General features: G+C 32.5%; 1 protein-coding gene across 2 annotated transcripts; it reads right to left on the reverse strand.

Annotated features, from left to right (window-relative positions):
* Positions 1 to 21,718: 21,718 nt before the first annotated feature.
* Positions 21,719 to 24,422, reverse strand: LOC132603994 (transcription factor bHLH94-like). Of its 2 annotated transcripts, none has more exons than XM_060317306.1 (3): positions 23,613 to 24,422; positions 22,413 to 22,710; positions 21,719 to 22,009 (listed from the first exon to the last, which is right to left on the reverse strand). In XM_060317306.1, exons 1-3 carry the CDS (start codon positions 24,051 to 24,053, stop codon positions 21,957 to 21,959), a joined length of 792 nt encoding a protein of 263 aa, XP_060173289.1. In that variant the 5' UTR covers positions 24,054 to 24,422; the 3' UTR covers positions 21,719 to 21,956. The 2 variants fall into 2 exon arrangements, with proteins under 2 accessions (XP_060173289.1, XP_060173288.1); XM_060317305.1 differs by having other exon boundaries at positions 22,327 to 22,710; positions 23,613 to 24,419.
* Positions 24,423 to 27,796: the final 3,374 nt, after the last annotated feature.

Here is a 27,796-nt window from a genome sequence, read left to right on the forward strand (position 1 = left end):
ACCAATCCTTCATCATTGACGTTCCTATTTTCATCAATGGGTGTAGGTATGGATCCTATCATTTCTGAAATGCAAAAACAAAAGAAATTAAAATACCAAAGTAATAACGTTTGTGTGAAGAAAACCAAACCACAGGGCCAACGGTAGAATTCCCACAGACGGCGCCAAACTGTTTGGGTCAAAAATCGTACTTTTCCCAAATAGTTAAATTCGTATTAAAAGTTAAATAAGGTTAACTACAGTTGGTAGTAATTTGATAAAGATGGTTGAATTAACACAAACGAGTTACTAAAGGTTGATAAAGAATAAGTAAACAAAGGGAAAAAGTAAACTTATGCCAACTGTGATGAATATCAGTAATGGATTTCTCCTTTTTCAAGAATGAATAAGAGCTTGATGATAAGAGAATCAGAACAATAATAATCAGCAGAAAGTAATCAATAGTAATGTATTTTCTTTTTGTAAGTATTTGATGCCTAGATATACAAGTGAAGGTGCTATTTGTAGGTATCTGGTCCTATCTGGTGCCTTTCCCGTTGTGTGTATGTAACGACAATCATTAATTGCTTAATTAATGATTGTCATTTAATTCCTTGATTCTGGCTGTCACAAACCGTTTCGTCATTACTGCATTAACTCTATTTAATGTGTAATCAAGAGGGTCTCGTATGTCGTTACCGTTGATGTTCTCTTCGTTGACCATATCATCGGTATCAACTACCTCTTCGTAAATGCTATGCTCGGCATTACCATCAGATCTTTCTACGTCATTGTATTTAACTGACACGTGCCAACTACATGTTGGTCCACGTGTTAGGCGCGATTTTCACCCATACAATGTTGCTCTTCAAACAACTTGAAATAAAGAATTAAAAAAGGATTATTAGAAACTATAACTACTATAATAAAAAAAAAAACTATTTACTTTTCAATTGGTTAAGGAACACAAAATAAGAGAATCTCTTTAGTCTGTAGGATGCTTTATTATATTCTTTGATCCAATCATAAAAGCAATAAATAATTCCGGAAAAAACAAGTAGTACTAATAACTAATGGTGATTCAATTATTAAAACAAAAATAACGCATCTACCTTTTTTTCAAAATGTAGCCATACATCCAATCCAGTAAATTTTTTTAGTAGGAATTGGGATTTATGTACCAAGCAATTTAACTGGTTAATTATTAAACTAATAAACATGTCACTAATCATAACTAAGTGATAGGTGTATATATATAAAACGGCGCTTCCATTCAGCTTACGGGTTTAATAGAACCCAATAGCTTTGATCTATACTTTATATTTGTGTCTAAAAATCCACTTAATATATCTCTAGAATGAAGTAAACTGCCTTTCACACCCTCAGGGAGGGTAATAACACTGTTGATATACTTGCAAATGTGGGAGAAGAATAAAAAAGATCATCCATCTTCATAGAGGCTGTTTCTCTTCCTTCTAATCAAGGTTAGAGCCTCAATGAAATTGGAAGCTGTTGAAATCACAAACTTTAGATTTAGACAAAAGAAAAACAAATATGTTATTAATGCAACTAGATAACTACTTTTGGGTTCTGATGGAAAATATGTACATTGCATCCTCTGATGATGCTTCACAAAGTTCTAACAATTACTCTAACAACATTGTGCGGGCTGGATATTTTTGTAGTCATATGTATCTAAAGTTGGTTATAACCAACATCCACAATGTTTTAGAGGCTGAGGTTTACGTCCTCCTTCGTGTAATTATGATTTGTGTTAAATATACAGGTTGGAGTCATGTCTAACTCCTCCAATCATATGGATGAAACCTTAACATAAAAATAAAAAGTAAACGGCCTTTCATAGTATTTTGAACCCATAAACTCAAAATCTTACCTCTGCCTCTATATAAAACACATATATTTTACCTTATTAATTTAATATAACGCCAAATAGGCACAAATTTTTACCCAAACCTAACCCCTCTCTTCCAACGCCTAAAGTGAAGGAAACATTGGCGTAAAGAATCGACTATCCTCAAAGAGTTGTCGCTTGTATACTGATTTTTAGGAAAATACAAATGATTGCCTTCAGAATAAAACAAAAACAAAATATAATATTTATTTGATAAACAGACACATTTTATTTATTTGAATTTTAATTTAAAATTCAAATAAACTAATATTTAATTATATGTAATATATAATAAAAATATTCACACACACTTAGGAACATGGGTACTATATCAAAATATTTAAAAGGACAAAGACTTATAATGCCCTAAATGAAGCCCTTCACCACTGAAGAAACAACAATCCAATTCCCAAAATATAACAAATTATTCTAACATAAAGTATTTGGGTGGCACAATAGTTCCGAGCTAGGCACACTATAATTAGAAGTTAAACTCTAATAACGCATTAATTAAAACAGACTCACTAAATAGGTCATTAAACCGCATTGAGCATACAGACATATGGTATTCTTCCCCCCTCCCCCCCCAAAATCCCCCTTTTCATCTTTTATTTTTTTTCACATTAAACTGCACTAAACCCCCGAACCCCATTTTGTGGGATTTCAAAGGGTACATTATTGTTGTATTAAACTGCATTAAACCATAATAGGCTTCTTTTTTCTTTGTCTAGTTATTCATTTCACAGCCGCCGCTATAAATGGAAAAGGCAAGTTCTTTCTAGCCGCACATTGCTGATACTTTTTATATTTGTAAAATGATCTGTTTTTCTACGAGAAGGATGAAGACAAATCATTATTTGCACCAGATCAATGCAAGTATATGATATTTTTACTTGTATTTTATTAATACTGTATATGCTTTTACTTTAATTCATCACTAAAATATCAATAAATTAAATGAGTTGCTATAAATATCGAAGGTTGATAAGTATTTTTCAAACAAAGATTAACTACGACATTATCGAGTCTGTTCTAATTAATGTGTTGTTAGAGTTTAACTTCCAATTAATAGTGTCCCTTGCTAGTATCTGTTGTGCCACACCCAAATACTTTATGTTAGAATTAATAGTTTGTTATATTTTGGGAATTGGATAGCTGCTCTTTCCCACATTGGTGGTGAAGGGCTTCATTTTGTGCCTTATACTTATTTGTCCTTTTAAGTACTTCGATATAGGACGAATATCAAGAAGTTGGGGTCTCGGGTTTAATGCAGTTTAATGTGAAAAAGTTCAAGAAGAGAAGGGGGAGAAAAAGAAATACTTCCTGCGTCCTATATTAATTGGTCACATTATTAAAAATATATGTCTCAAAATACTTGTTCATTTACAAAATCAAGATGTAATTAATTAATTTTTTCTTATTTTATCCTTAACATTAATTGTTTTTCAAAGTAACCAATATTGATTAGAGTGTAATTTATTGCAGATAGATAAGAGTAATATAGTAAATATACACTTCCATTTATGATTTCTTAAAGGACATGTAAAAGAGAAAGTGGCCAACTAATATGGGACGGAGGGAGTATGTTTGTATGCTTAATGCGGTTTAATGACCTATTTAGTGAACAAATACACATGCAAATGGACTAATCCGGTTTAGGACATTAAATAAGCTTGTTTTCTGGGACGAGGTTAAGAGCTAATTGTAGGGATCTAGTAGCTCAGTTGGTTGGCTACATGAACTCTCACCTTGCTGGTGAGGGTTCGAATCCCCACATTATAATCACCTTCCCCTACCCTTATGTAATAAAAAAAAAAAAAAAAAAAAAAAGAGGTTAAGAGCTAACTAAATGTAGAAATGACACCACCAGGTAGCAACTTTTAATAGTGGTGTTTAAAATATAGTCATAATTTACAATGTTTACAATTTAGCAATTTCATTGCTGCTGTTGCTTCTTCTTCTGTGTGCCTGTGTTAAGTTTACAGGTTTTTCAAGACAATTCGCTATCTCATAAGCTATATACTAAGCTGACTAACTTTTACTTGATAAATTAAATCAAAAGAAGTTTACTCTTTACTCGTCCAAAACATATGATTAAATTTGGATTATACTGCGTATAAAAAATATCAAACTAAAAGGAGAAATGAATAGAACTTTAATATCTGAAAGGAGGAGAGATAAAGCATAGAACTTGACTAGAGAAAACAATTTTATCTATCTATCTATCTATCTATCTTCTACATATTATAAAAGCACGAATAATTTTCGCTAAATGTTGATCGACCAAAATATCTTTTAAATATTAAACGACTTTTATACTCTTAAATTTTAAAGTTAAGTCAGGATAAAATTGTAATCACCCCTATTATTTCTTAAAAAGATAATTCTATAAAAAATAAATTTATAACGTTGGGCCTAATATGAATTTGCATAGACTTCTAAATTCTTATTCGTACAGAGTTCCAACTCTTACATTATTTGATATGGAGTATAGTTGCTATAGATAATTTCACTTTTTTTTTTTTTTTTGTACTTAACATCCACCGAGTGCTAAAGATAAAATCATAACCTTTTAGACAGTACCACTATCCTAATTCCTTTTGGATAGCATTTTAGTTTTTTTGGACAATGATTCTCCAATTTGTATGGGATTTGAATTTATTCTATGAATTCACGTAGAAAACAAAAATAAGCTAAATACTTCCATAAAAGAAGTCATTGTTCTATATTATTCATCATATTTTTTTTTAAGAGTTAGTGTTGTAGAAAAAAGATAACAAAACTCGACAGGTATTATTAGTTCTTTTTTTACTACTTTGGTACTCGACATGTATTGTTAGTTCTTTTTTTATTGCTTTGGTTTATTTGGTAAAGCACGACTGATTTACGCTGGATGTTGAACAACGAAAATATTCTGGTAATGTTGATCACATTTTATTTTATTTTTGTAACTGACTTATTGCATTACCAGGGAAATAATTATAATGTTCAAATCTGTACACTAGATACTGGACAGAAGGCCCCAATTCTAGCACTTCAAATCTTATCTCACCTAGCCTATGTAAGCTATTTAAGGATAGAAATTAAGTACATCAAGCTACTTAGCTAGTCGAGGTTTTTTTGCTCCTCTGCAATGAATGTCTTGTATTATCTGTCTAAGTATGGTTTCCTCTGTCCTTCTTGCTTTGAAATAGCCTTTGGTTCCTCTCCTGCCATATGTAGTAGACACATCAAGCAAGGGTCATCCTGTATAGTTCTGCTCTTGTGTTGTTGCCTGTACCATGCTGCTTGGCCTATGTTTGCTCTTCCATCCACCCTGTACTGATTTGATAATACCTGGTCAATTCAGTACCTTGTACCATATACCTGCTGATACTGGGCATAAGAAAAACAGATCGTGTATGCTTTAATCAGTTGCCTCACAGAGTGGGCATGTAGGACTATATTGCCCCCATTTGATCAATCTATCCTTAGTGTAGAGCTTGCTTTGCAGTGCCAAATATAGGATGAATATCCATCTAGGGCTGCCCTGATTGTTGCATATGAGCTTCTTCCACATGACTTTTGGATATGTGCCTGTCAGTTCCCTGTACATTAGTTTGATAGAATATACTTCTTGGTTGATGAATTCCTCTCTTGTAAGTGTAGTAGTCTCCAAGTACTATCTTGACTTCAATATCTTCTTAATAATCCAGGAAGCTTGTGGAACCATCTTTGTCCATCTATCAGTATCCTTTATGTAGTATTGATGCACCCACTTTATCCACAAAGTGTCTTTCTTCATACACAGTTTTCAGAAGTGTTTCATAAAGGAAGCTTTGTTCCATATATACAGATTAGTAACGTTCAGTCCCCCTGCAGCTTTTGGCAAGCACAGGGTGTCCTATGCCACCAGAGCTTTGTTTCAGCATTCAGTGTTACTTGTCCACAAGAATTTCCTACAAATAGATTCAATTTTGCTTATGATCTTCAATGGTAGAGCAAATATCTGGGACCAAGAGTTTTGAATTGCTATCAGGACACTTTTCATCAATTGAAGCCTACCAGTATATGATAAGAACTTAGCAGTCCATGTGGTGACTCTCCCTATCAGCTTTTCAATTAATGGTTGGCACTGTCCAAGGGTCAGTCTCTTGGAGCTTAAGGGAACTCCAAGATACTTGAATGGAAGAGACCCTATAGTGAAACTCAATTCTTGTTGTATAGTCTGCTGTTCATCATGTGCCACCTCCAAAGTAAACATTACTTTTGCCTTGGTTAGCTCTCATAACAGAAGCATTGGAAAACAGTTGGAAACAGTCAAACAACATTTTTGCAGAATGTAGTTCACCTATACAGAATATCAGTAAATCATCAGCAAAGCTTAAGTGTATTAATTCCAATTTTTCACACATTGGATGGAAGTTAAAGTTGGGATCATCCTTCAAGGTCTTCAGGAGCCTGCTAATGTACTCCATGTCAATTACAAATGAGAAAGGGGACATGGGGTCCCCTTGTCTAACTCATCCCTTAGCAGGGAAAGTGGTGGTGGGCTGTCTATTTATAAGTAAGGAGTAAGAAACAGTTGTAATACATTGCATGATCCACCTTATGAACATATTTGGGAAATTCAGACCCCCTAAGTACTTGCTCAAGGAACACCCATCCTACAGAATCATAGGCGTTTTGCATATCTATTTTGAGCATGCATCTAGGTGAGATCCCCTTCCTCCCATACCTTTTTACTAATTCATGGCTCAAAATGATTGTATCCTGGATTATTCTTCCTGGGACAAATGCAACCTGGCTACTGGCTATAATACTGTCCATCACTCTATGCATTCTAGTGCTAAGCATGTTAGAGATCAGTTTATAAATGATGGTGCAGCATGAGATAGGTCTATATTGTCTAAAGGAGGTAGGGTCCTTTATCTTTGGGATTAGGGTAACAAATGTGCAATTAACAGCATTACACATTTTTGTTGTGTGGAAGAAATGTATAACAGCTTGTGTTACCTCATTACCAATAATATGCCAGGATTTCTTGAAAAATACTGAGTTGAATCCATCAACCCCTGAGGCTTTTGAGTAATCAATGCCTGGTAGTGCATAATATACATCCTCCTCAGTAAAGGGGGCAATAAGTTGGAGTTTTTGGTTCCTTGATAGTACAGGGCCTCTACTCATGATATTTGGTTGAACTGCTGGTAGGTTGTCACTGGTAGTGCCAAGTAGTTGTTTGTAGAACCCCATAATCTCCTGCTCAACCTCTTGTTCATGCTGATATATGTTGCCTGTATCATTAACTAAGGAGCTGATTTGGTTCTGTGCTCTTCTATTTTCAGGCTTGCAAAGAAATAGGATGTGTTGTCATCACCTAATCTCAGCCACTGGACCCTCGACTTCTGTTTATAAATGTTTTCTTCAATCAAATGCCATTTCTCCAATTGTTGTTTGATTCCCTTTTCTTCTGCAAATAGTTCATGAGGGTGGTCGAGATCCCTCATTTGCTTATGTAGGTTTTGCAGCTGCTCTCTATTTTGCTGAATTTTGTCTGTCACTCCAATGAACTCTTTCATGTTAAGTGTCTTTAGTGCCATCTTAATCTGTTTCATTTTATTCCATACCACCTGTTATTTGATTGATCACATTTTATACCCTTTATTAATTAGATATCTCTATAACATTAATGTATAAAAATGTAAAAGTAACTTAGTAGTTATGGAGTCCTAAGTGTTTTCTAATCCGTTCAAAGCGTGACTCCCAATCCTTATGTTGGTTACTTGAATAAGGAGACTAAGAGATCTCTAATTTCTACACTTTGAGAGATATATCCTATTTGTTCTAGAGACTAGAATTCCAGGATTTCGTGAAGTTATTTCAAATCCATACTAATTCTATGTTGAAAAGAATACTTCAACTTCCTATTACTTTTATATATGGAGTTTATTAGCATATTGGATTATCACCATTAATAATTAATATCGTATGATCCTAAATATTCATGTCTTTCTTTTCGTTTTGTTTTTTCTCTTACTTTTTGGATTGGATATCAATATGATTCTTATCCACAAGAATTCCAGGATTTCGTGAAGTTATTTCAAATCCATACTAATTCTATGTGGAAAGAATACTTCAACTTCCTATTACTTTTATATATGGAGTTTATTAGCATATTGGATTATCACCATTAATAATTAATGTCGTGTGATCCTATATATTCATGTCTTTCTTTTCGTTTTGTTTTTTCTCTTACTTTTAGGATTGGATATCAATATGATCAAATTGCACATAACATGCAGGTTTTATCTTTGTGAGATTTTGGGTTTCGTTTTATTTTTCTCCTTGTAATAATGATTTGATTTAGTAAAGTTTTTACTTGATCTTTAGTGTTGCAGATAATCACATGGAAAAAGTTTCAAATTATTAGAAATTCATGATTCATGTTATGTTTTGCAAGTCACTAGATAAAATATGATGTTTTGGGTTTATTTAACATTAAGTATTAGAATTTTCTGATTCATGTTATGGTTTGCAGATAACTAAATAAACGATGATGTTATGGATTTGTTCAATGTTTAATTATTAGAACTTTTTGATTCATGTTATGGTTTGCAAGTAACTAGATAAAATATGGTGTTGTAAGTTTCCACTAACCTTAAATTATTAGATCTCTTATTCATGTTATAGTTTCCAGGTAACTAACTACACAAATGGTGATGTTATAGGTTTCTCTAGGTCTTAAACTATTAGCATATATATGATTCATATTATGTTTTGTAGTTCACAAGACAGATAATGATGTTATAAGTTTATCATATCGTTAATTGTTTATGATATTAGGTGCAGACCTATATCCCATCAGATATCTACACAGCAGGAGCATAAGGAGGACAGAGTAGGCAAAAGGGACTATGTTCGATGTTGAAAGCAGATGCATGTAGCCAAATACAGTTATTGTGGGAGACTTTTTCTAAAAAAAATCCCTTAAATACTTTTTTCTTCGATAAAGCATAGGCACAGTGATGAGCGTAGTTTCAACGCAGATTTTAGTGAGCATCATGGTGTTAATAAGGATAATGCAAGTGGTATCGTGATTCAGTAATAGAATTGGACTTCAGCAAATTAATGCTCTTCGTGGGTTCTATAGAAATTTGATTTATTGAGTCAATTGGCGATCACCTGAAGACACGAGGTTAGTTCCAATAGAATTTGACTATACAAATTTGATTCTCAGTGTAAGAGTTCAAACGTTCAAACTGCATGTCATTACTTGTTGGAAGTAAATTTAAATTCCCTTGTCTTCCCTATAAAAGAATAAAAGCGAATAAATTTTCTGTTAAAAATTACAGCAGGTTCAAATTAACATTGAACTTGAAAATTGATAAACACACACATGTTTCATGTGTACGCTTCCTAAAAGATTACAGTAAGCATCCTTATTTCTAATGACCCAACTTGCTTGTATTTACAATTTTCGTAGCTCCTTCCATCTCTCTTGCATGCGATTTCTTCTACTCTTTCATTCAAGACTTTATAGTTCAACGCAAATCAGGCGTCACTTTATTATAGCCTGATATATCACCTTCCGCTTTGAGCGACCATTTGAGTGAAGTAGCAAAAGATAAGCGATTTTTGTGATACAAAAGAAAAAGAAAAAAAAAAGTAAAATAGCAAAATTAAGAGATTTTGTTCACCTATCTTCGATAGTTGAGTGACATTTTTAAGTAATCAACTCGTGAAATTCACAGTTTTAACTTGATAAAGAGGCTCATAACCGTAGTTTTAACTTCATAGAAGTGTACATTTAATGAGCGTCATATGCAAAAGAGTTAGGTTGATCATCAACTACATTGTTTGTTTTGGTATGACGTCTAGAGTGCTTCTTTTGTACCAAACTTCTATGCCTCAGTGTAAGTTTGCAGCTGAATAAATTACAGTTGTATTACAAGTATCTTGATCAATTTCATACAATTTACTGCTTTTGGCTTGCTTTTAATCAGAAAAGCAGTAAACCAAAAATTTTTTTGTAACCATGTAAACAGTATCATTAACGAACAAAATCAGTACACCTAAAGAGAACACATCCCCACAACCACCTTCCAGGAAGGCTGTTGTGCAAGATGAGGCCCCAGCAGAAAAATCAAACTAGATGTTTTTCTGTGTTGTTAATTCTGTGGGAATGAAGTGGAAAAATCATGGTTTATAGCACAAATTTCTCACTGAATGTCGGTGTGAAAAAACCTTTGTTTCCAATAGTGAAAGCTTCTCGGAGAGATGTATACTTAGACTACACGTATAATAAGGATGGGGACAAAGAGATACAAAATATAAGCTTCGAAGGAAGCTAAAACGGAAGTTACGATGCTGTTATAAAATTAATTAAACATGTGTAAGATAAAAAAGGACCTCAATTTTAGTAAATTTGTAGTGTAAGAGTCTTGATTCCCAGTCGTTCGCACTTATGTCCGATATTCATAGTAGTCGGTGTTCTTGGAGTCCAAGTCTGACTGGGATCTTAGTTAGATTGCTGAACTTATTTAGTAGGCGTTTGACCATGAAAACCAAACATTTTTCACTTTATTTGAAAATTTGAAGTTGGAGTTGTGTTTGGTTATAATTTTTGCAAAGAATATTTGGTTGTTTGAATTTACTGAAAGTGAAAAATAGGGTTTTAGGTATTTTTCAAATATAACTTCAAGTTATATTTGGAATTTTCATGGCCAAACGCTAAATTTCAAATAGAGTGAAAAAAAAATCTGGAAAAAAGTGAAAAGGTCACGGCCTAGTTTAGAGGCTCGTGAATTAGCTGATATTCACTCTTTAATCTCTCAAAGTCGTTGGGGCTAATATTCACTCTCTAACCTCTCGAAGTCAGTTGCAAAGTTTGTTGGATGTGCGCCTTATCCTTTTAGGGCTCGTTTGGTATGCGGGATAAAGGATAAATAATCCTGGAATTAAATTTGAGATGAGCGTATCCCTCGTTTGGTTGCAATAAAAATCGCGGTATAACTAATCCCAAGATAAGTTATCCTGGAATAACTTGTTTCCCAACCAAATGACCCCTTAGTGTGGGGGCATGGCCAGTGTGCCGCACGCCCTAGTTTAGAGGCTCATGAATTAGCCGACCGAAGAACGGACCATAAGCCGGGGGATAGTCTTGTATGATCTGTTTTAGGATAGGTATGAAGCCTTTCAATGGATCAGATCCGGAGACCGTATGTCTAGGCATGCACCGAGCATGTACAATTTCTTGCCACTATAGTAAAATAAGTCTAGGCATATTTAGCTAATGACATGTGATGAACAAAAAGGTCTTTAATAATAGAGTTCAACCCCATACATTTATTTGATGCGTAACCTAACACGTAAATTGTCAATCGATATACGTGGATAGTGGTTAACGGTGTGTCATCCCTTTGAACTAGAGAGAGAAAAAGGGTAATTATTGGTAGTCGATATTGCTTTTAGACGTACACATCAATTACAATTGTTACTGTTTTGATGAAGTTGATGAACAATATTTATAGTAATCGCGCCCCTTTGAACTGGAAGAAAGAAAAAGGGTAATTAGTGGTAGTCGATATTTCTCTCACACGTAAACGTCAATCATAATGATTACTGTTTTGATGAAGTTGAAGAGCGATATTTATAGTATCCACGCGAGATACTAATACGATATATTATGTAATGTCTATCCTCTTGTACATATAGTCTCTTAGTCAGTAAATTTAAACGTACACGAAATATATATTGCTCACAAGCTGGCTAGACAGTTGGGCGTTATAAATGACAAATGACATGATTGTTTTATTGAATTCACGAAACCAAAAAGATTCTGAAATTCCATAAAAGTTTCAATCACTTATCCCCCCCCCCCCCCCCCCCCAAAAAAATTTCTTTTAAAGCAAAGGGCCGGAGAGAATACAACCTGTAAAGTCCTCTCTCCCCCTCCCTCTTCTTTTAAAGCAAAAGATCAGCGAGCATACAACCTGTAGAGTCCTCTCTCTTCTTTTAAAGTGAAAGGTTGGAGATAATAGAACCTCGAAATCCTCCCTTCTTTTAAATAAATGAGAAGGTAGAAGGAATACAAGTTAAAGTCCTCAATCTTTTCTTTTAAGCAAAATATCGGAGTGCAATAATGACTATCTTATGGTAGTAACATATAAATGAATGTGATGCATATAATGCCTAGTGCAAAAATGATAATTCATGAATAAGGTTGTTGTTTGGAGAAAACCATTGAATGTACAAATTTACAAGAACGTTTGATCAAAAGGTTGATTCATGCTACTTCTTTTAGAAGCAGAGATGAAATTTCCTCTCTTTTCTTGAGATACAGTTACACAAACATATACTCCCTCCGTAATTTATGTGAAACTATTTTCTTATTAATCCATGCCAAAAAGAATGACTCATTTATGTATTTGAAAAAAATTATCTTTATGCAATGATTTATAATTACACACAATATATGTGATTTATTTAAGGCAAAAAAGCCAAAAAGGACAAAAGATAGTGTCAAATCCTAGTACATTATAAGCACGTGATGAATTGAATGTGTTGTAAATTCTGGTTGATCAGTTATCTCATCAGGACTTTTAATAAACCGTGTGCCAATTTGCACATTTATTGGCCCACTATTGAACGGAAGTGGTCTTTTGTTTTTATACAAATAAAATTGTGGAGATTCTATAAAGAGAAAAAGTATTTTGGGATCATAATACTTTTAGGCATTCAGCTTAAAAAAAAATTCACCCGCCTATCCGTAATAATTTTTGGCTGTCGTCGGTGCAGTGTACTAGTCTATATCTATCTATTTATGTTATTTTAAAAATATGAATATAAATATTGATTGATAAAAATATTCTATAAATATTGAACGATTTTTATATTCTTAACTATTTAATTACTTGTCAAAAAAGTTAGTTCCGTATTGGATACAAGCATAACATTTAATAAGTAAATAGTAGGAACTTGAAACCAACTAACAATAGGATCTTTTAAACTTTAATAGGATCTAGTGTTCAATTAACATTAAACAACAGAATTGCACGTGTTATTGAAGATATCGTGCCATCCCACATCAAACACATATTATTTCTATATTAAGAGTTTTCATTGTAAAAGCCACTTATACACCGAGGAGATAACACTTTTTTTTTGTTTGTTTTTAAATCTTGCTTTATTTATATGCAAGTTGGTTGATATTTTGTTCAATCTTTATTGGTTAAATTGAGAATCTTTGTACGTATGTAGGCATGGTTGGAGTTGAAAGGGAGATGTTGATTTAAAGATTGAATAATAAAGGGACACTAGAAAAAAAAAATACGCTCTAAATCTAAAGAGTTAGTGGGACTATATACAATGTTCGTTAGTTATTTTTTTTTCCTTGATAATATGATCATGAGCTTTTGCTTCTTCCTTATATTCGAGATTGTTTTCAATCGAGCTCATTTCAATTATTTATTACAATAGGAGAATTTGAAGAGGAAGATATTAGTTTATTAGTTATTGGACGGTTTTAATTTGTGGCATCAACCAAACAGAATTTATGAGGAAGTTAGAAGAATTAAGGATCAGCTAATCCGATGGTGTTAAGCAACTAAGTATGTAATGTACTTTGTTTTTAAAAGTTTAAGTTAGTTCAGGAGTCTTCCTTCTCAGTATCAGATAGCTTGATTGCACAGAAGAAATTATGACTTTGAATTATTATGTAATCTAATTGGAATTATGTTGAAACTGAAAATTTTGTTAACAAATAACTTGAAATTTTGTTAACAAATAATAATAATTATTATTATTATTATTATAAAAAATGAATCTTCAAGACAAATTATTGATTGACTGTGTATATACGTGCAATTATAATCAACTAAATATCGATGTTAAAATATTAATATGCAACGCACATTCGTAGAAACAGGTTATTTTAAAAGCATTAATATAAATGTTAGTTAACCAAAATATCTTTAAAATATTGAACGATTTTTATACCTTTAATAAGCTCTAATTCTAAACCTAACAAAATGTAATATACGTTCGGATTATTATTCTATTACTACTAGGGACTTAACTTCCTAATGTCAGTTTATTTTCATTTTAGTCTCCCATTGCCATAAGAATTCTCTCACGGCAGGCATTTTTGAAGCAGGGAAATCTATTGTTAGTTCTAGCCATGGAGAATTAGGCTACTACAACTTCCCGATTGAATAAAGCTAGAGATTTATTATATTATATTTTGAGTCTAGGAATGATTAAATAATATAAAGTTTAAGAAGACAAAGACTTGAGAATAGCTTTCGATTCCTCACATGTTGAAAGCCCGGAACACATAAGGATTCAGATTATTGCTTTTCCGGTATCACTGTACAACGAAATAAACAATTTTATTAATTATAAAAACGTTAGAGATTCTTGAAAAGTTAAAAGTGACCACCTTATGATTTACTTGAAAGTCCTAAATATCTATTAGTCCTTATTTTATTAAATTTAAAAAATTTAAAAGTCATCAACATCTCAATACAATTACGTTTGATTTTTAATTATGTGAATCACTCATAGAAAAGAAACTAAATTTAAAAAGTTACGTTCTTAGTACCGACCACACTTGTCTTTCTCTTAAAACTAACTTGAAGAGAATAGTATCAAATGGGAGGAATAATCCGAGTAACTAAGATTGTTGTTGTATATTCAGTGGGATTAGAAAACTACAAGACCTCACCTAGGGGTGGATCCACCCTTTAGGGTGGGGTGACATGACACCCCCTAGATTAATAATTTTTTTATATACTTATGTTATAATTTGCTTAAATTAGGTTAAATATTTGATCTCGCCACCCCCAGTCTTAAATTAGACAAAAGTGTCACGGCTGGTAGACAGAAGTTTGAATCTATCTTGAACATTTTTCGACTCCCATTTTTCTTTGTGCTTTTTTACTTCCTTTGTACCAGTAATTCTCTTTTCAGCTCTCCCAATGTTCTATTTATATTTTTATTATTTATATTGTCTTTCATCTTTTCTATTATTTTATATGTGATCTCTAGCGAGAACACACAAATAGAAACTTCAAAATCCCTTAAATTAAGCATTTTTTTTAATCTCAAATCTGCAAGCATTTAAATCGAAAAACTTGGGTCTCAATGGGAATTTTGGATTGAGATCAAAATTCAATTATTATTTTTATATAATTTCTTTTGTTTATTACTCCCTCTGTCCATGTTTATTTGTCTATATTTAACATGAGACACTCTTAATAAGCAATAAATAAAATGAGAAATGAATTGGAGTACTTAATAATAAGGGTAAAATAGGTATAAAATGATAAATTATGTCTTGGTTTTTCAAACTATATAACTTACAAGTAAAAGTGGACATATATTTTTAGTATAATGGAGAAATAAAAATGGACGGAGAGAGTGTATTATAAAAATTTGTGCTATTCTATAATTGTTAGATTCAATTTAAATCACTTTACTACTTAAATTGCGATGGAAATTTCGTAAGCACTGCTTAGAAAAAACATGAAATTTATGATTTATTTTTTAGAACTTGTAATTTATCTAATTATACATTTACTTATGGGATGTATTTACCTATTGAAGAGTTAATCTATTATTTTTCTTATTTTCATTGGTGTAATTCCCTTATTGAAGATGTTATTTTACTTGTGCAAATTCATTTTTTAATATACATAAGAGATGCAAGTCCCTTGGTGAAAATGTTGATTTTACTTCTGTTATTAATGGGTATGATTCTGTATTTAAGATATTAATGATGTTCGTTTTTTTATTTTTGAGATGTAATTTCATAATTGCAAATAAAAAAAAGCCTATTAAGTCGACCCGAATAAACTAAAAAGAGATGGACCCGACCCAAATACATATTCCTAATAAGATGTACATTGAAGAAAATTGTGACATTCACCACCTTCAAATCCTAGATCCGCCTCTAATCTCACCCTTTGATGAATGTAATTTCTTATCCGTTATAATTTGTGTTGAACTTTGATAGAGCACACTTGTCATTCTCATCAAACTTGACTTCCCGTGCCAAAACATGACTTATATTCTTTTTATTCTATTCAATAAAAACTTTTTCAACACTTCAATATTTATAATAGTGATAAATAAAATATGTGGTCGCTTATCCCCTAATGTTAGATTATTTTACTCATAACATGTTTTTTTCACATGGGTAGAAAAGAATTAAGGAATATATACTTTTCAAGAGGGCATTAAGTGGATACGATCTAATAACATTTCCTCATTAAATAAATGTAACGCAAGTAAGAATAATATTACATAATATCGTTTGTAACGATTGACTGGGAATACTACTAGAAAAAGGTGTTTTTCCCACTGACATTCGATGAGAAATTTGTGCTATAAAACATGATTTTCCCATCTCATTCCCGCCGAACCAACTCACTGGAAAAATACATAGTGGGAAACAGGTTCCCACTGAAACGCTGAGAAACTTCATAGTTTTTCCGTGTGAAAACACTACTATTTTAATTTTTTCCACCAACATTCAGTGGGAAATAGCCACTGAACATTTTTCAGTGGGAAATCAGTGAAAAAAATTTAAAAAAAAAATTAGTAGTGAAATAAAGTGCAGAGCCCGTTCATAGAGACTAGTATTCAATAAAAAAGCCAATATCAGTAGAAAGCCATATGCGAACTTCATATTACTGTCCTGAAATTCAATTGTTGTAGTTTGAACTTTAAATCACGAGTTTAAAGTTTGCCCTTCAAACCAGAGGTCCGCGTGATACAACTAATTAAAGTTAAAATATATTATGAATGTCCGTAATACACTGTGGTATCATGAAATAACAGCCAACAGGGGTGTGTGCGCCATGAATTCCACACCCATTATGGGTACATTAGCATTTCAATTTGGATTTGTGGCGGCACACCCAAAGTGCCCATCCACCATGGTTGGGCTAAATTTTCCCCACTTAGTGGAATTTCTCTGGATATGTTGTTGTATAAATGTTGGTTATATTTTAAACACTAGCCCTAAACGTAGCTATTTGAGCTCTTTAAACTAAATTTTCTTAGGGCCAAGCCTGGTTTGTGACCAACCCTTAACGGCCCCAAACCCCCTTAGGTGATCGAGTAGGAGTCTGTCTGGATGGGCTTATGCCTATAAGCTGTTTGCAGCTTATAAGCTAAAAAAAATAAGTTGGGGTAGTCTAACTTATTTTTTTTTTTTTGCTTATAAGCTGTTTTAGATAAGCTAAGTCAAATGGGCCCAATTATTTTTTTGAGCTTATTTTAAGCACAAAATGACTTTAAGCTGGTCAGTCAAACACTCAAAAAAACTGAAAACAGCTTATAAACAACTTATAAGTCAATCCAAACGGGCTCTAGGTACAGAGACTAGCTCTTGTGTTTTTGATCATTTAAAATTTCCTCTTGCTCATAATAACTTTTGTTCATCTAAATCTTAGACTTTTTTTTTTTTGCGCAAAGTGTTTATTCATTTTGAAATTTCTTTCAAAGGAAATAGTGATCTACACGATAAATAATGTAAAATTTTAGATTTAAGATAATAATGAATATACTTAGAAAAAAATATAAAGAATGAAAATCTGAAACTATTGAGCACATCATAAGATATAGATTTTCTTTACAATATGAAGTCATTGAAATAAAAGAAGTGAAATTTGGGTTAAAGTGTGAAAGATTCAAACTTCAAAAGGAGATAATTTTGGTTTTGTGTATCAATTTAACGTACAATTATTTCTTAAAATTTATTTGTCTTTCTGACACTTACAAAGGAAAACGGTCTATGTTCGTTTCAATTTTATGTTTTCCCCAATTGAGATCTTAGAACTTTTATTACCAAAAAAGACAACAAATGAAACGAATGATTTTTTGCACCCAAATTCTTCCATAATCCTTGTAAGAATGTCAACCTCAATATTAATGATCAGTTTTCTTGATAAGTTATTCGTACCAAATAAATCAATTTGGCCAATAAATAACTTCTTACGGATCATTTGCACTTTTGATCCTATTTGTATTGGTCTTTAATTTTTCCCTTCAAATGGGGTGATATTTAATTTTAGCCCTTCAAAATCGAACTTATGCCTACAGGAGCATAAGTTACGCATCATAATATCTACAAATTATGCCAGCGTCCTTAAAGAACTTAATCCCCGTCAGACATAAATTCAATTTTGAAAGGTAAAAAATTAAGAAAAATTTACTTATCATAGCTACTTCTAAGACCTATTTATGAATAGTAACTACCTTTTATTTTATTTATTGTTCATAACTAAAATATTTTCTTAAATTACACATCATAACTAGTGTCCTGTATTTCACAAATTTCTCTTTTAAATTGATTTTCTCTCACCTCTCAAATCTATTTCTCCCTCACCCTTCTCTTTCTCTCTCTCCGTTCCCTCTCCTGCCCGCAGATCTTTTCTCTTTACACAAATCCCTGTGAGAGAAGAGATTTTATTCGACCCTCCATGTTTTTTTCTCTCAATTTTATCATTAATCAATACCCAAATGAAGGTCTCTTACGCAATTTTGTTTTCTAACAGGAACGGAAGTTAGGTCTGTGTTGTTTCACAATGTTGAATCTTTTCTCTCATTGATAACCCGGTCCGATCCATTCCCAAAAAATCATCTTCCACCTGCTCTTGTGGTGGCCAATGGCAGTTCCAGGTGCCTGAGCCAAAAAAGTCGACCACTGGAAAGAGGGATTGGAGCAAGAAAAATTTAAACTTGAATTTTAGAATTTGAATAATTTGTTGCCTGAACTTGCCGGCTCAGATCAATCCCTTTACCGATGAATTTCTGGCGATAAAAGACCCATCAATCAGCTTGAATCAAAGAAATTAGGAAAAATTCCAAACAAAGACAAAGAAAAAGAAAGAAGTACCAGAAACCTCCAGGTCTGGAACCACACCATCGTCTTCATCTTCGGGAAAATACCACCATGACCGCCACCACGAAAACTCAAAGCTAGGTCGGAAGCCCATTAAAATCAGTACTTTTTGTGTTGTTTCACAATGTTGAATCTGTTCTCTCATTGATAACGGCGCTATTCTACCGCCCCTCCGGCATGAATCCAACGCATACTCCACCGATGAGAGTTGTGGAGCTTCATGCTTACCAAGTGTTTGATAAAACGTTTCAGTATATTTCAGTGTACTGTTTCAGCATATTTCAGTGTACTGTTTCAGTATATTTCAGTATATTTTGTTGTATTTCAACGTATTTCTAATTTATGAAACAGTTTCTGATATATTTCATTATATTCCATTGTATATACGCATACTACAATTTTATATTTCTTAAACAATCAGCCATATTTCATTGTATTTCAGTGTATATTTTTCTGTATTTGGAAGTATTTCTAAAAGTTTGGAATGGAGTAATTTGGAGAGAGAAACGTGGGTTGTTATGGAACTTCAACAGTTATGCGTGATACATGGTTGATTTAATTTGACTTACCATTTAAAATGAAAGAAGAGAATATGTTCCATAAATACAACCTATTTTTACTCTGCCAGATTTTGTATTTCAGTGTATTTCAAAAATACGAACTCTGCCGGATTTTGTATTTCCGTGTATTTCCCTGTCTTTCACTATATTTCAAAAAAATGAAATACACGCGTTTTAACTAAAAAACCAGCTACGCTTAGTAAATAACAATTTTATAGCTATTTCTTGTTACAAACTACTAAAATGTAGCTATTTATGTAAGTTACACCAGCCCATTTTAAGGCCAAAAATTAAAGACCAGTCCATTTGAAGCAAAAAGAAATTCTTACTCGAACAAGGATCTGTGTTACCCGGTTGGCCCATGGGCCAATTGTTACATTTGCACGATAATCCTTCAAAGGCACTGGTTTTTAATTTTTATCCCTCAAATTGGTGGTCTTTAAATTTTATCTTTCGCCTAATATCATAATGTTTGGGGTTCGAACCCCGGCTTAGTCAAAAAAAAATAAATCGCAAGGCAGATTTTCGTAGCAAAGTTAGGCCTATTCGGGCCAAAGTTAGTCCTCAGGCAGAGTTTTGAATGCAAAACTCTACCTTAAGAGTTTGAAACTTTGCCTGAGATACAGTTTTGCATTCAAAACTCTGCCATTCAAATCTCTGCTCTTGCAAATCCAAACATCTGTCTTACGAAATTCTTTTTTTTTTTAACTGAGCTGGGTCGAAGCCAGAACCTCGGGGTATTAGGCGAAGGGCAAAAACTAAAGACCACCTATTAGAGGGACAACAATTAAAGACCAATGCCTTTGAAGGGCAATCTGCACAAAAAAATGTCAAATTTGGTCAATTAGTTTGGGTAGGAATTGCATCAGATATCCTCGCACGATATTACACTCAATGATTTTGGAAATACTTTTGATCTCTGCAATTTTCATAGCTAAAAGTCAAAACTTATTAAACTTGACGTTTTGTCCACGGGGCAATCGAGATCAAAAGTTCAAGATCAATCACCACCCAAAGTTATTCTTGTAATTAAATCACCCGTATCCGTGTGAAACATGCCTATTTAAAATATACTCAATTTTAAAAAAATATTTAAAAATCCAGTCAGTGAGGAGAACTTGGCTTCTCATCCCTTCTATAATTGGAGTTATTGATCTCTATGTTTTTTCTTTCTTTTGCTCGTAGTGACAAGTAGTCTGGTATACTATCATTTTTATGATTTAGTTTTGGTGATGCAATGCACCTTGAATTTGTAACATTATTTTATTAAAGTAAATTGTAAAACAATAGTATGCAGATATAACAAAATCAATACACGTGCTTTTTATGCAACTTACATACATTTGGGGTATGAAGTTAGGATTTGTAGTTTTCAAACTTCAGACCTTTTGGATTGAAAGTTTTCAAACTTGAGGCATATAGAACTTCATATGGAAATTGATGTTCGAACTGTACATGTAATATGTGAATTTGGTTTGATGTTAGACCTGGCAATCCCCAATTACAGACTCGTTCTCCTGAAAAAGGACTACGCTAGCTAGGCTTCATAAAGACAATTTAATGTGTTTAAGTACATATTCTAGGCTAGCTAGGTTTCATCAAGATGACGCTATTTGCACCTTTTATAGGAAGGTTTGGACTAAATCTGTCTAGTATAACAGAAACTACATAAAGTGAAGTTTATAAAAATGCTTAGTAGACATTTAGCTTTAACCTTCAAAATTTACTTTCAAATTTTGGCATTTTTCAGTTTTCACTTACTGTTGGATGTATTAGATGGTTGTATACTTGTCCTTCGGGAATATCCAAGAAAGAAAAGAAGGTATTAGGAAGAAATTGATGATACATATAGAAATAATTATAAACAAGTCGCGGGATAATATTTTGATTTGTCATCCCAAGTGTTGGAATACTTGGTACTAATGGGAGTATATATATGAGAGAATGAATTTTGGAGCGAGGGGAAGGCCGGTGACGATCACCCAAATGGGTGCTATAGCGAGACGCTTCCGCAGAGACACCCAATTTCGGTGTTATGGCGAGTACGATGCTTCCGTAGTGGCACCCAATTTGGATGCTATGGCGAGTACGACACATCCGCTGTGGCACCCAATTTGAGTGATATGGCAAGTGTGACGCGGTCGCTACGACATCCGAACTTTTCTGTTGGTGTTTGAAAAGGCACCTATTGGGAATGGTTGGGTCTGTTAGCAACAGACTCTAAAGGTACTGTAAGTACCGTATCTCATTCAGAACGAAAGAACAACACACATACAATTGATTTCTTCTCTTGTTCTCTCTAAATACTCATTGCAAATATAATTCTTTTTTCGTGGGAAATTTAAGTTAATTTCTAAAACTTGAATTTTATAGGCTATGTAAATCCTTTTCTGAAACTTGAATTTTATAGGCTTTGTAAAATCCTGGAGGAATTCTTCAACCATCCCTACATCAATTAATAGGGAGACCTAAATTTCTCAAGGACAAAGACTACTCTATTGCCAAATTATTAAATTCCCTGCTTTCGACATATATTTCTAACACCGAGTACATTAAGACCAATGGGTTCCCTTATCTGTTTGAAGTAGCTTCTTCTTGAATTCTAGACAGCAATTGGTTAACAGCCTGAGCAATTTCGTCTGCTGTTGTCAGTTGGCACCCTTCCTCTAGCTGTTCCAAATTTTCATCCATATTATTGCACAGAATATGTGAAACATTTTTGTTAATGAAAATGAAACAAGGGAAAAGGAAAAATAAGATGGAAAAACTTCTTTAACCTTGACGTTTGATAAAAAGGGAATTTGTAATTTTGAGAATATTGTGTTATCTACTCTAACAAGTGAAAGTGATTTGATTGTGTAAATAGTTAAAAATGACACACACACACACTCCATTCGTCTCATTTTATGAGATTCATATTGATTTGGTACGACGTTTAAGAAAAAATAAAGAAATACTATCGAGACATGCAGAAATTAATGACAAACCTTAGCGCTGATGGAGTAAAGAACCATTTGATCCACAGTAGTAACATTAAGGTGAAGAATAGTGAGACACAAGTACTGAAGCCCACCTAGTATCTTCATAAGCTGTTTTGGTCTTCTTTTTGAGAGTATTTTGAGGTTGGCATGGCTCTCTACTAAGTTCACTTCTATGTCACCCATCACCCGTCCGTTCTCGGTCGCTGTCGGTGAACTGCTCGAACGATTTGAGTATTGTGGGAAGGAAAAGAAATCAGAAAAAAGTGGTGGTGATGATATGTCATTTTTGGGCTGAGAAATTAGTGTGTTTTGAGATTGTAGTGTTTGGAGATGATGTTCTAGCTCTTTTACAAAGTTTATGGCTCCTCCAATTATTGATGCTTGGTCCGCCTGAAAGCAAAGTATTTCTTTAATTAATTTCACCACAATTTTAAGTTAATCCCATTTTTAATGTAAAGAATTTTTTACACTATCAGATCACCTAAATGACGTAGGTTTTTTTTTTTTTTATTTATTTTTTTTTATAAAAAGTGATGTAGGTAAGTCTCCTTCAAATGTGAATTATAATCTTAAAAATAAAACATGTTACCTGCTACGACAAAAAAGAATAACTTATGGTAACAGATTAAAATTCATTATAGTGACTACGAAACTTAAGAACAGAAGGAAAGTCTGAGGAAATCGTTCGCAACCATCTAATAAGCTCCAACTCTTAAACATAAAAATTCTAACTTCATTCTCCAATCAACACTAAAATATAATTATCAATTCTCTATATTCAAAAGTTTCATCAAAACACCGTCTGATTAGCTAATATCATTATCGATCTTTACTAACCGAACATCTCCTTAAGAAAAGATTTTCAATCTCAAATCAAATGTCAAAAGACATATTCTAGAAAAATGTATTCTCGCTTAAAAACAAGTTATTTTTTTCGACAAACAGTTTCCAAAATTTTATTTTTGTCATGCCACCTACTCCCTCCGTTCACTTTTACTTGTCTAATATTCTAAATATAAATTTTTATTTTTACTTGTCACTTTTAACATATCAAGAAAAGACAATTTATTTTTTCTTGTTTTACCCATAGTATTAATTACTCACTTCAAATTATTTTTCAAATCCAATAAAAATATGCATCAATTAATATGAATACATTGGTAAATTATGAACTCTATTTATTATTTTTTAAACAGCGTGAAAAGTTCAAAGTAGACAAGTAAAAGTGATCGGAGGGAGTAAGTCACAAAGATAGATGTTACCAGGAGAAGCTAGAGAAGAAGAAAACAGACCCTTTGAACATAGGAAGTTGGCATCAAAGATCGAAGAACATTAAGATATTCATTCATTTGCTTTCTCCTATTCCTCTCCACAGCAATATGTACCATTCTCTGCTTTTCCAAATCTTCCTTCTTATTATTATTAACTGTCCTTCTTCTTTTCCTCCTACACCCTAAAGGATTTGAAGCTAAATTATTCTCCTCAACAATATTAGTAATATTGCAACCTTCTTCTAGTGAAGAATAATGTGAAATGTCCCAATTATTGTATCCTTTGACTTGATTTTGCATCATTGAATTACTAGATGAAGAGTGCTCCCAGTTGTTACAACCATATTGTATGTTGCGTTCCAACTTGCCAAGAAAGGAACTTTCTTGCTCACCATAGCCATAAAATTCTTTGCAAATATAGCCATATTGTTCTTGAGGGTAAACCACTGTCTCTAATACCATGATCTGTTTTTTCAGATTTAAATAATAAATTCGATACCAACAACTCTGTTTCTACTAAGCAGATACTAGTTGCATTTTGTTTTAGCTTTCTTTCCCTCACAATATATGGATGAGAAAAGTGGTAAGAAATGACCAAAAACGGAACCAAATATAGTACTTGAGATGAAGAAAATTGGAATTAGAGGCTAAGAAAATATTTTCTCCAAAGAATTTAACTATAAATTGAAGGTTCAATTACAAGCCCACGCACTAGAGTTCCAAATGACCCCAAAAAAAAAAAAAAAAAAGCACAGAAGGAGAACAAAGATCAAAGAGGAGAGAGATGGTGAAGTAGTTATATGAGTCTAAAGCAAGCAAATAAGATTGAGATTATAAAAATTCTTTACACGGTTACTTTATATATAAATTAAATCCTATAATACTGCACACATTTTTTATACTATTTAATAAAGATGGTGAAGTTGTTGTGGGGCCTAAGGTAGACTAATGCAAACGACCACAAGACAAAGTTGACGATTAATTAATTAGTGAGCAAAACATTTACAAGTGGAAAATCAACAGTGTCAAGAGAGAAGTTTGTTTGAAGTATTAGCTCAACAGGTGATCCTGATCAAATGTTTTTTGCCATTTAGAATATTATAACTAATTCATTCTCAACTAATTCATTCTCGACTCTTCGGATTGAACTTTGCTGAATTAAAGAAATTGGTGTGAATTTGAAGAAACCATATTGGTACTTTGGTAGTTATATCGACTCAACAATGTGAGTTCCAAAGTATTTATGGAATAATCTTAAAATATTGAATTGTCAATGGCTGTAACACATTGTTTCAATTGGTGTCGTCATGGCTCTTCCCCCAAAACTTTAGTGCATAATATTTTTGTGTCTCAATTTATGCGGCACACTTTCTTTTTAGTCCATTAAAAAAAATTGTTACATTTTATATTTTTTTAAAAAAAAATTATAATTATCACACTATTGTTTAAGGTTTATTTTAGACTACAAGTTCGTATTCATGTTCTGGTAAGACACCTATGAAGAGTATATGAACAGAATAGTATATATATGCAAATAAATATACATGTTGTGGTAGGCTTTACTTCATACGAAGTAGCATCTAAATCGGTGTATTAGATTATGATATGTAGGCATTGCCCCCTAAGTATGTTTGGAAAGGAAGTAATAGATCACTCCTAAAGTAACAGTAGCGTAAATGACTTTTCTCTATAAATTTGGGGGTAACTTTTTATATTTTCTCTAAGAGATTGTGTACGTCCGGCTAGCTAGGAATGACTTCTAAGTTCTATGTATACCATGGTTGCAACGTGCAAGGACGTACAAAACTAATCAATCATTCAATTGTGTACAATCAAAAAGAAATTAAAAGAGGATTTTGATATCGTCACTTTTAAACCAGTTAACACCAAGTGGGAGTTAAATTATGCGTATTTATGGCTTCATTTAGGTAAGAATATTGCAGGACACTGTTTATAGAACAAGAAAAAGAACATCAATAAAAGAAACTCGATGACGATGATGATAGCTCAGAGATTCTGTAGTCTCTGTACAAATTAGGTGAAAGAGAAAATTAAAGTGAAAAAATAACTGAGGTGTTCAGGTTGTTTTTTGGGTATATTTATCAGCAAAGCAGAGGGCAAGCATGTGACTACACAAACAGAAGGAAAGTACTCTATTTTATCTTCTACAATGATGTATCTGTTCCTTTATTGCTTTACCAAGAATCATGTTCTCTCCCCACTGTTCCATGAAATTACCTGATTATTACTACTTCCTCCGTTTTTTATTTTATAATTATATATTTTTTTGGTTTGATTAGATATAAAATTTATTGATATACGATAACTACATTTTGTTTGTTTAAAAATAAAAAAAAATTAAAAGGAGTATATAACATACTCTACAAAAGAAGCAGCCGCAACAACAGAAGAAAAAGAAGAGGATGTCTTTTCGTTATTCAAATGAAATTTATAGGTAAGTTGGCCTCCTTTAAATGTGGATTTGTATTTTGAAAATAAAACAGGTTATGTGCTACAATAAATAAAGGTGGCCTAACGGTAAAAATTCCTTACACGAACAATGAATGTAACTTAAATTTTACAAAGAATACCATAGGAATCTTGCGATTTTAAACATGTCATGTCATGTCATTTCTACAAGAGAGTATCATTAAGAGTAAAATCGAAATATTGGAGATAAAACTTAATAAATACAGTAAGGTATCATTCCAGTATAATTTAAGAAAAGTAAGACATGTAATTAAAATAGAGGGAATATTATTTATTTACAGTAAACCTTTTCTCGATAAACATCTTTAAGAGTTTGGAGTAAAAAAAAAAAAATCAGATTTCTTCAATGAAATTCTCATCTATACAAGACATTCTCTAGGGCTTCATTGCTCTTTGGAATTCCTCGATTACCCTTTCCAATGGAATATATTTTCTTTGCTCTCTGTTCATCTTGAGCTACGTTAATTTATTTTGTCTTCCAGGCCTTCACAGTTATTGATGCTTAACTAACGACATAACCAAACTTAAAGACACTGAATTCACACATTATTAAAATGCTAGATTAAGACAGATTCGATTACTGATTTAAGTTGTACAGTACCTGATTAGAGAATAATGCAAATTTATAGATTTACTACTTTAATGGAACCGGTATGATTCCGTTCAGATTTCTTAGGCAAAGCTACACGCAAACCCTTGAAGAAAGTCTATTTGTGTTGTGTGTGATTTTGGGGCGTTGTTTGTCGTCTTCCCGTATTATTATTTAGTAATGCGTGCTCCTCGAACTTTTTGGACTCAATTATTAACTCGTTTTAAATAATGTTATATGTATGGTTCGCTTAATACATAGCCGGTCCCTTAAACATGTCAGGATATATATTTCATCTAGGCACTCGTACTGAGCGTTATTTCAATTAAACACCTCAACTTCAAATAAAATATTTTAATTAGACATCTGTTTAAATTTTGAAACTTTTTACGTGTGTTCTCATTCGTCTTTTAGGTAGTTAATTATATAAAATATGATATCTCTTTTAATTATACGCATTCGCCCGAATAAGCCGTACGTAAATTCCAGACATTTTCTACTTGAGGTTAATGCGTATAATTAAATGAGATGACATATTTTATGTGTTTAACTTAATTCTACCTAATAGACAAATGAAAACATACGCAAAAGTTTTTTCAGAATTTGAATTGAGAGTGTCTAACTGGAACACTTTGTTAGTTGAGGTGTTCAATTGGAACATCTCTTAGTTCGAGTGTCTAAATGAAATATCCTGACAAATTTAAGGCGACGACTATGTATAATTAAGCCTATTTTTTGTTGAATTTGCACAAAATTTAAGAAAGAAATGAAAACTTTTTGAATATGTGATTTAGATTCTAAAGCATGTTGCTATAAAACTTTGAACTTACCGTCTTAACATGCCATATTTTTATGTTGTTACGAAAACTTCTCATTAACAATAAAATGAAAAAAGTAAAATTAATTATTTTCAAATTTAGAAATCTATCATTCTTTTCTAAATACTCCATCTGTCACATATTATTTGACCACTTTCTCCTTTACACGTCTTTTAAGAAATCGTAAATAAAATTGTACTTTTACTACATTACTCTTATTTCTCTCCAATAAATTACACTTTAATCAATATTAGTTACTTTAAAAAATAATTAATGTCAAGATCAAAATAGAATTTTTTTAATTAATT

Source organism: Lycium barbarum, chromosome 7 (genome assembly GCF_019175385.1).
Source record: "Lycium barbarum isolate Lr01 chromosome 7, ASM1917538v2, whole genome shotgun sequence".
NCBI lineage: Eukaryota > Viridiplantae > Streptophyta > Magnoliopsida > Solanales > Solanaceae > Lycium > Lycium barbarum.

Coding starts and splice junctions, on each gene's coding strand:
- LOC132603994 (XM_060317305.1), bottom strand. CDS start 24,053: ATGGTATTAGAGACAGTGGTTTACCCTCAAGAACAATATGGCTATATT. Junction 22,711..23,612: donor CAACTTCCTATGTTCAAAGG/GTCTGTTTTCTT, acceptor CTTTGCTTTCAG/GCGGACCAAGCATCAATAAT. Junction 22,010..22,326: donor TTTACTCCATCAGCGCTAAG/GTTTGTCATTAA, acceptor AATTTGGAACAG/CTAGAGGAAGGGTGCCAACT.